Source organism: Tachysurus fulvidraco, chromosome 26, assembly GCF_022655615.1.
Source record: "Tachysurus fulvidraco isolate hzauxx_2018 chromosome 26, HZAU_PFXX_2.0, whole genome shotgun sequence".
In the NCBI taxonomy this organism is placed as follows: domain Eukaryota; kingdom Metazoa; phylum Chordata; class Actinopteri; order Siluriformes; family Bagridae; genus Tachysurus; species Tachysurus fulvidraco.
Genome location: NC_062543.1, coordinates 13,081,028 through 13,090,780, shown reverse-complemented (window position 1 = coordinate 13,090,780; position 9,753 = coordinate 13,081,028). Strand labels below are relative to the sequence as shown.

General features: G+C 37.6%; 1 protein-coding gene across 1 annotated transcript in view; it reads left to right on the top strand.

Moving 5' to 3' along the window:
* Positions 1–2,302: 2,302 nt before the first annotated feature.
* tbx2a (T-box transcription factor 2a) overlaps positions 2,303–9,753 on the top strand; it is an 8,971-nt gene continuing 1,520 nt past the window's right edge. The window contains exons 1-6 of the mRNA XM_027178799.2: positions 2,303–3,132; positions 4,191–4,458; positions 5,872–6,018; positions 6,833–6,909; positions 7,018–7,184; positions 8,993–9,576. Coding sequence (XP_027034600.2) covers positions 2,741–3,132; positions 4,191–4,458; positions 5,872–6,018; positions 6,833–6,909; positions 7,018–7,184; positions 8,993–9,576 — 1,635 coding nt within the window. The 5' untranslated portion in view covers positions 2,303–2,740. The remainder of the gene's footprint in view (positions 3,133–4,190; positions 4,459–5,871; positions 6,019–6,832; positions 6,910–7,017; positions 7,185–8,992; positions 9,577–9,753) is intronic.

Here is a 9,753-nt window from a genome sequence, read left to right as displayed (position 1 = left end):
TTCTTTCAGTGAGCACTTCAAAAACGATGCATTCAAATAAATAATGCATTGCGCACAAACTGAAATGTGTGTCCTTTTTTTCCCCAAATCATGGTGCGATGTATCTGGATTCTCTGTAACAAGACTGATCACAAGCTACCATTTAAGTTGAACAGATTTCTTGCAAAAGCTCATAAATTCCTAAAGTCAAAAATATTTATTTAGCATCGTTAGTATTTATGTCATTTATTGAATTATGTTCCAGGGATAAGCAAGAAAAACACTTCAATTTTAGTCCAAAAGACTCTTTTAGAACCTTGATGTCTACTGTATAGTAATCGTTTATTGTAACTTATGATCTGTTTCCTTGATATAAAATGATCTATCATTTATGCAAGCAATAAAGAAAAATGCTCATCTTTCTGTTTTGGCATGTTTTATTTGTTTTCACAGTTCACAAAATATTCCTACTGGTCTACTTCCAACAAAATAGTCCACATGGCATTTTTTCTTTTTTTTCTCTTTTTTTTTCTTTTTTTTTTTAGATGTGGAAGTTGCATAGAGAAGCGACGCTCCATCTTACCATGAGGTGCTGAACACACGCTGCTTCTCATCCACACGCTGGTTCCTCTAGTGCTCTTTCATCTAAGAGCTGTTACATCCACAAAATCACCAAAAACAAAACTCAGAGGGTTAAAAAGCAAGATGTTTGTGATGTTCAAGATTGAATTCCAGAGCCGAATTCAATGATTTCAGTAGACCTGGAGAAGCTCCTCTTTCTTTTTCCCCCATCTCTCTGCCTCTCTCTCTCTCTCTCTCTCTCTCTCTCTCTCTCTCTCTCTCTCTCTCTCTCTCTCTCTCTCTCTCTCTCTCTCTCTCTCTCTCTCTTTCTGGACTACTGGATGAAGTCATGTACCTTCATGAATGAATGCCTGTGCTGTGCAGCAGCAAGAAGTCATCATGCATTTATGATGTACCCAATAACCCATCACCGTGCGCAAAACCTCTTCTCTGCCTGACCTTTTATTTACACTGCTTATTATATACTTCATGTTAACATGCTAGTTGAAGGCTGAGCATTTACATTTCACTCTCAGCCCGAGTTCTGAACATATTGCGCAACACGTTTGGTGTATAGAAGTTTACAAAACGTGAAGCCTCCAAAATAATTTTTATTTTTATTTTTACAGTTAATTTCTGCCCACTGATCATATGGTTTTAGGGGATTTAGTTGCTGATGTGAGCACTGAGCGGATGGGTGCGCGCTGTTTGAGGACTCAGGGGGTAAATATGAAGTGACACGGGCCAGGTTCTTATTGTAGGACCCCAGCCGACTGGCGCCAAGCGCCCTTTTAACAAATAGCGCAGTCCCACTTAATCAGCGAGCGCTGACGGAGCGCCTTAAAGGGGCCGCGCCGTCGCTTTCTGAGCAGCGAAGCGCAAAAAAACAATAGTTGGATTTTTTTTTTTTTTTTTTTTGGTGGATTTAATGAGACAGCTTCGTCCTAAAACGGGAAACTAATTCTAAAACTGCTTTCTCCGGTATCTGGATATAATATAATCCATTACTCTTGACTTTAAAGTGTATTATTGAGGTTTTATGATACTCCATCAAAATAATAAAGGTATGACTTTTCTAGAAAGAAACGTGCTTTATATATTGTTTGTAAATAAATAAATAAACAGATAGATAGATAGATAGATAGATAGATAGATAGATAGATAGATAGATAGATAGATAGATAGATAGATAGATAGATAGATAGATAGATATTATTATTATTATTATTATTATTATTATTATTATTATTATTATTATTATTATTATTATTATTATTATTATTATTATTATTATTATAGCCCCACAGTATAATCAGTGATGTGACGGGAATAATATGCACGTGTATATATTTATTCATTTACAAACAATATTGTATTTTGTCTTGAATGCACGTGCTGTACATGCCAGTCAATAACTATCAATTCTCTCTCTCTCTCTCTCTCTCTCTCTCTCTCTCTCTCTCTCTCTCTCTCTCTCTCTCTCTCTCTCTCTCTTCTCTTTCTCTGCTGTTTGCCTGCCTCTTTTTTTTTATTCCTGGGGGGTGGAGGGGTAAAGGAGGGGTGGGATTTCCACATCTTCTCTATGTCATTGGTTAATATTTTATCCTGTTGACATGTTTTCTCGCTGCAAAAGCTTCCGACACCTTCGAGCCCCCCCATCGGCCCACCTCCTCATCCTCGGCCCGCCTCCCCTTGGCTCGATCCGTCAAAGCTACGCCCACCGCGCGCCGCGATTGGTCCGTGACGCGTAAAATCGGCAATCAAGGCGCTTGGCTCATTAGTGTGGGCGAGCAGAGAGGAGGAGGGAAGCGCAAAAGACAGAAGTGTTGAAGACCAAAACTCACGCTGAGCTCCGGATGAGTTTGGGCTTTTCCTGTTCCTGGAGCTGCCTTGTTTTCCGGCGCGTCTCCGGGATAAAGAAGCTGTAGTAGAAACAGGGAGAAAATTCCTGTGTAAAGTGCCAATGTCTCTCTGCTGACGGATGATGTTAAACACTGCACTGGAGCATCATCAGTCGGACTAATAGTATCCTGTTGGTCATTTCTTCTTTTCTCCTGCTGCGGAAACGTCATCGCTTTCGTCCTAAAACTCTTCCGTGATTTTTATCAGCCGGTTATTGTTCCTTTTTGTCACCCGGACATATGCGTATAGATTCTCGCTTCTTACAGCTTTGACTCGTTCCTTTTTAGTGGATGCACCGATGAGAGATCCGGTTTTTACGGGGACCGGCGCTATGGCTTATCACCCGTTCCACGCGCACCGGCCCGCCGACTTCCCCGTGTCGGCGTTCCTTGCCGCGGCGCAACCCACCTCCTTTTTCCCGAGCCTCGGGCTTCTTCCCAAGCCGCTGGCTGAACACGCTCTGTCCGGAGCCGCGGAGGCGGGCCTGCACGCAGCGCTGCACGCTCACCATCATCACCACTCTCACCCGCAGCAGCAGCAGGCGGCCGCCGCCGCGCACCTCCGTGCGCTAAAGAGCCTCGAGCCAGAGGAGGAGGTGGAGGACGACCCCAAAGTAACGCTCGAGGCCAAAGAACTCTGGGATCAGTTTCATAAAATTGGCACCGAAATGGTCATCACCAAGTCGGGAAGGTAAGCGTGAATTTATTTGTCAAATGTAGATTTTTTTGTATATATATATGTGTGTGTGTATGTGTGTGTGTGTGTGTGTGTGTGTGTCTATGTGTGTGTGTGTGTGTGTGTGTGTGTGTGTGTGTGTGTGTGTGTGTGTGTGTGTGTGTGTGTGTGTGTACATGTGTGTGTGTGTGTGTGGGGGGGTGTTATGGGGGGTGGTTTGGTTGGTTGGTGATCAGTGAATCTACTAAAATAATGTAGAATTGTGTTTCGAAAAGTACAAAATACGAAAATGTACTAAATATTGTTTTTATTCTCATCTTAATTATGCAGAGTATAAATCAAAACGAAATATAGATTTTAAAAAACAAACAAATTATTTAGCTTGTGTTTAGTGCAAAGAAAAGACATGTATTAGAAACAAGAAGAAGAAGAAGAAGAAGAAGAAGAAGAAGAAGAAGAAGAAGAAAATTAATAACATCATTTGTTTTGTTTTATAGTATAATATTAGTAAAACTTTTTTTCTGAGACAGCAAAATCTTGCTGAAATACGGAGAAATGTTTAGTTTGTTTAGCAGATCAGATTAGAAAATGTACAAATAAGTTAACTTAAATATTAAGGGTCAATAATATATTAGGGTCTGATAATAAACACTGATTTAAAACATTTTCCTTTTTTGTCTCGCTTTAATATCATAATATTTATTTTTATATGTACGATATGTATAATCAAATTTATGGTATTATATGAACGGTAAATGAGAACACGGTATTGGTCGGTTATGCTTATTTTTTGTGTGTATTGAAGCTGGTTCTATTCTGTTCATTTAAAAAAAAACGAGTCTATCCTTTGACTTTCTAAAAAAGTCTTAGAACTGGGTTTAGCATGTTGTAATAAAGATTAGACCTAAAAAATGAATGCTCTATTTTATAATATTGCATGTTGGTGGCTCTATGATTTAAAATTAATTAAAAAAAATTAAGTTTTATATATATAGCGTGCATTTTTTTTTTTTTTTTTGCTAATTTATTAAAATTCTGTCTGGGGTTAAAAAATATGTGCTCCCTCCGCGCAGGAGAATGTTTCCTCCGTATAAAGTGCGTGTGAATGGACTGGACAAAAAGGCCAAGTACATCCTGCTGATGGACATCGTGGCGGCGGACGACTGTCGGTACAAATTTCACAATTCTCGTTGGATGGTTGCGGGAAAAGCCGATCCGGAGATGCCCAAGCGCATGTACATACACCCGGACAGCCCCGCCACTGGGGAGCAGTGGATGGCCAAACCGGTCACCTTCCACAAGCTTAAACTCACCAACAACATTTCCGACAAACACGGATTCGTAAGTGATTTGCGGTTTTGTATTTTTGACCGTTGGTATTGCTGCTCTGCGCTTCTGTGTTGATGTTAAGGCCGTGATATGAATTGGTTACACAGTTAGATTTTAATGAACAGGAGACCCTTCATCAGTCTTTTATTTATCTATTTTTTATTCGCTTTTTCAGTCTATGTGCTTGTCTTTTTTATGTAGGCCTAAACACACACACACACACACACACACACACACACACACACACACACACACACACACACACACACACACACACACACACACACAGTTATGCCACGTATAGGTTAAGATCAGCTTTATTGATCCTGTCGAATATAAGTAACAATAAAAATGGCTGAAATGGCTTAGGAGATATTGACCTATAAAGGGTAACAACATTTAAAAAAACAAACCACTTTGTGACTGTTATTGCTGCTTATTTTATCTGTATATTGCTTTAAATTGTAGCTTTTTGGTTTGTCTGTTTGTTTGTTTGTTTTGTTTTAAACCATAGAGTTTAGTGGTATGTGGACGCCTGCTTGGTTGATCCCACATCCTCTTTAACGCGTTTTATAGCTTTTTTACGCTTAAACATTGTGCCCATGCATATGCTCTGATAATGTAAGATTAACACACTGTGGATTAATCGTAGTCAGGTTCCTTCATTAGGAGTTCTGTGGGCCTCTTACGACGACCTTTGGCGTCTTTTTGGATCTCATTATCCTGAGGCACGAGAGGAAACTGTTAGATCCCCAAAGTGTTTTCAGTCACCGGCCCCTTAAGTGCAATTTAGCGAGAAAAGCTTGCGGAGTGATTGCTTTAAAAATAAATGCCACGGGTTACTAGGAAAACCACGTTCCACATGCCAGCCTTTCTAGTCTGCTGTAGTGGGTTAACCCATGCATTTCCTTGTAGTGGCTACAGAGCATAATTACTGATTACTTTTACGCAGCTTCCATTATTATTAAAACATTTCATAATAAAGAAAATTCAGTGTTATTGCAGATTAGTTAGGGGCCCAAGCACCTGTTGTGTCTGGGCACCTTATTGTAATAGCATTAGTTTTTTCATAAAATTATTATTATTATTATTATTATTATTATTATTATTATTATTATTATTATTATTATTATTATGAATAATTCATAATACTATAAGAATTTTATTAGTACTATTAGTTTTATGGAATGATTGTAATAAGTATACCAAACATAAATATCTTAATACTACTACTACTACTACTACTACTACTACTACTACTAATAATAATAATAATAATAATAATAATAATAATAATAATAATAATAATAATAATAATAGGCCAATGGAAGGAAACATGAAAGAAATGAAGCCAAAAAATGTAACATATTAAAAATATAAGGAATAAATCAAGGGTGCTAACAAAAGCCCATTCTGTTTTTCCAGACTATCCTAAACTCGATGCACAAATACCAACCCAGGTTTCATATTGTCCGGGCCAACGACATATTGAAGCTGCCCTACAGTACGTTCAGGACGTATGTGTTTCCAGAAACAGATTTCATAGCCGTCACTGCCTATCAAAATGACAAGGTGAGTTGCAGCTTTTATCGTGTGGCCTATAGGAAATTGTTCATCCATTAATATCAATGAACTTCTCATTTTCCCACAACAAGGCTCTTTTTATTTATAGACTGTCTTTGGCACAAAGAAAGGCATTGTGCTGTTGTGAACACAATCTTTTTTTTTTTATTTGCCTAGACTACCATTCATTAAGCAAACCATTACTTTATGATTAATCATGGTGACTGAATCCCGAATGTCTTTATAACAGACAAAAAAATGCAAGTCATGTAATGTTTCCATCTGACAAAGCAGAAACTGTTTACATGGAGCACTTTTCAGACCGGAGTGTTTGCATAATTTGAAAACCTTTTGACATTTTGGCTCAGATTTTTAAAACACTCACGTAAACACATGGTGTGTAGATTTGGTACGAACCATCACTTGAATTAGAAGTGTGGAAAGTTACCCCCTTTACTTACACTATACCTAATTTATTTTGTATTTTAATTGATTCAAATCCAGCTAAATAAATGTTGAGAACCAAAAGTATTAGACATGTTTATTATATCAGGGTGTGGGCATAAAATGTCAATTATAAACTTGTCCTAGTGTTTGAGGTTGTACTGTTGAGATGTACACTTGGATAGCTGAAATAATAACATGAAAAAAGTAATATGGGAAGAGTTGAGTACTGAATAGGAAATTCAAGGTGCAGTGTTTGAGACCTGTTTTGGAGCTTGGAAGTGCCTACATCAGTTTGATGGGTTTATTGTTTTATTTTCCACATGTGTTTGGTGTAACAGGGAACAGATTTCAGCAGGTTTTGTTTTATTTCCCGTAGATTACACAGCTCAAAATCGACAACAACCCTTTCGCCAAAGGATTCAGAGACACGGGCAATGGCAGGAGAGAAAAAAGGTATTCGTTTTGCAAATATGGCAACGATTTGTACTTTGTTGGTTGTATTGGTGTTTTAAACATGCTGCATAGATTGAGGTCGTTATGTATATATTTTTTGCTGCTCAGGAAGCAGTTGAGTCTGCCTGCTCTGCGTGTCTATGACGAGGCGTGTGCTAAAGGAGACGGAGCGGAGTCTGATGCTTCATCCTGCGATCCGCCGAGTACCAGAGAGCCGCTTCACTCTCCTCTAGGATCCGCATCAAGCCCACTAAAATTCAGCAGGTCCAGTCGAGGTGTGTGCACTACTATCTATTTAAATGTGTATGGTTTTTTTTAATGATGAGTATATATATATTTTTTCTTTTACTTTATTCATAATTTATGTATTAATTCTGTCTATTTTGTGAGTCGATCCTTTTAAACTATAGCTCTATTTATTTCTATTATTATAATCTGTTTTCTTTTTGTTTATCCCTTTTAAAAAAAATTTTATTTGTATTACTATAAACATTTTTTATCTAACGATTTTTCTATTTATTTATGTACATATATTATTGATAGTAATCCTTGTATGACCCAGTGCAGACTTCTATAACATTTTATGAACTCAATTTAACCCTTGTATGGTGTTCGGGTCTGTGGGACCCATATACATAAACATCAATAGTTTTGAAAAACTTTGCTTATTTGTAAGTTGGTGGATTTTATTCCACTCATAATTTGAATAAATTTGATTTTCTTTTTTTATTACATTTTATTAAAAACAACAAAAAAACGAGTAGCACTTTAATTAAAAAATGTGATGTAATAAAGGTAAAGGGCAAATATTAAACATATATGCTGTTTATATTGCTCGTAATTGGGACGAAGTAAACATCTGTAGAGTATTTTAACATACATTTTTTTGATTGTGTTGAATTAAAAATCCAAAAATGCAGCGAGTCCAGCAGACCCACGAACACTTGCTGAGTAACAAAAATACAAACAACATACAAGGGTTAAATATATTCAAGTCAAGTCAAGTCAAGTCACCTTTATTTATTTATATTCAGCTACTAAGCACAGCTATTCAGCTATTATTTGAGAGAGAGAGAGAGAGAGAGAGAGAGAGAGAGAGAGAGAGAGAGAGAGAGAGAGAGAGAGAGAGAGAGAGAGAGTATGTTAAATTTGTAAAATAACATTTTGGTAATTTATTAGTGCATTTTATTTACTTCCATTCAAAGCAATAAATTTTAATTAAAAAGCACCAAGTTATTTGTAGATCAACATGTTCTTTTTTTAATTATTTGGGTTTGTTTTAAATCTATTCAATTCAGGTAATGAGGCTAATAACTCTGAAAACAGTAAATATAACTCTGATAATAGTAAATATAATATATTTGATATATTGGATTTCCCCTGCTATAAGAAAATGTTTTAAATAAATAAATAGTGGACCCCCTCGCTATGCTTCACAGACCTTAATTTACGAGGTTCAAATTTTCTCTGTCTGTTATAAAACTCCAATGACTTGCAAAGCACATATCACAAGGTTTAAATGTTGATGGTCTACATATATAAATACAATCCGAAATATATAATACACCTGGGTATAATAGTCTGTTAAACTGTCCAACCCTGTTCTTAGATTTTCAATGACTTTTATAACTCAGAGGTCTTACATGGCACACCTTTTAACCGAATCGCCTGTTAAATAACGCTACCAAAAGTCCCATTGAAATTTTTTCCTTTCAAGTTTTTGGGAATTCATCTGAGGTAAGCAAACCCTTCTGCTAGCTTTGGCAGGAATGAAGGTTGGCATAAAAGAAAGGAAGTGGGTTTGAGCGGAAATGTGACAATGATTAATTTTTCAGCCTGCAATGTTCTTGAAACAATTTTTATTTAACTATAGCTTCTTGAGGCTAATAAATTCTTGCTATTTAAAAATTAGTGGTAAGAAAAAGAGAGTCTTCAGAGCAGGTGTCATAAATAAATAAATAAAATTTAGCAGGTTTTATTTCCTTTCTTCTTTATTCTTGTATAATGCCACACATCTTCAGAGAGATGCCTCAAAAAATCACATTAATCTTTACATCTTGGCTTTTTGTCATATTTGTTACAGATGAGAAGAACTCCACTGAGTGTGATCAAGAGTTGGAGCACCAGGAGGAAATGTCTGTAGGAATGAATAGTCCTGGAGCACGAGCAGCATCTCCCTTTAAGTCGAGTATTGAGGAAAGGATCAAAGAAAGACCCGACCATGACAAAAAAGAGGAATATGCAGACTCAAGTAGAGAAAGCGACTCTGCTTTCAGCATCAGAAACTCAGAGAAGGACAAGACAGGTAGAGGAAACCCAAAAGAATCAGAATCAACCAGGAAGGAGGGCAAGGAACACTTTACACCACTTCTGATCCAAACGGAGGGCCCGTCATCATTCAGTGCCAATCACCTCCAGGGCCTGGCACTGTCTGGCCTGCACAATCAGCCTTTATTTAACCCACTGAGTGCAGCAGGGCACCCGTTGCTGTTTCACCCGAGCCAGTTCGCCATGGCACCCGGGGCATTCTCAACTATAGGCATGGGGCATTTGTTGGCATCAATGTCAGGAGCAAGTGCCCTAGAGAATGGGGGCCTGTCACCCCAGGGCTCTGGTACTCCAGGATCCTTCCCATTCCACCTCTCGCAGCACTTGCTAGCATCTCAGGTAAAGAGCAATTTCATGCTTAATTGATGCTATGTAGACGATTCTTTATTGTCCCCACGTGACCTGTTGTGTTAATATTACAAGTAGTAATATTTATTAGGAACAATTCAGCCAGTCGATTTGGGGGTGGGGGGTGTTTTACAATCGTTGTGGTATCTTTAGCCATCAATAGTGTCT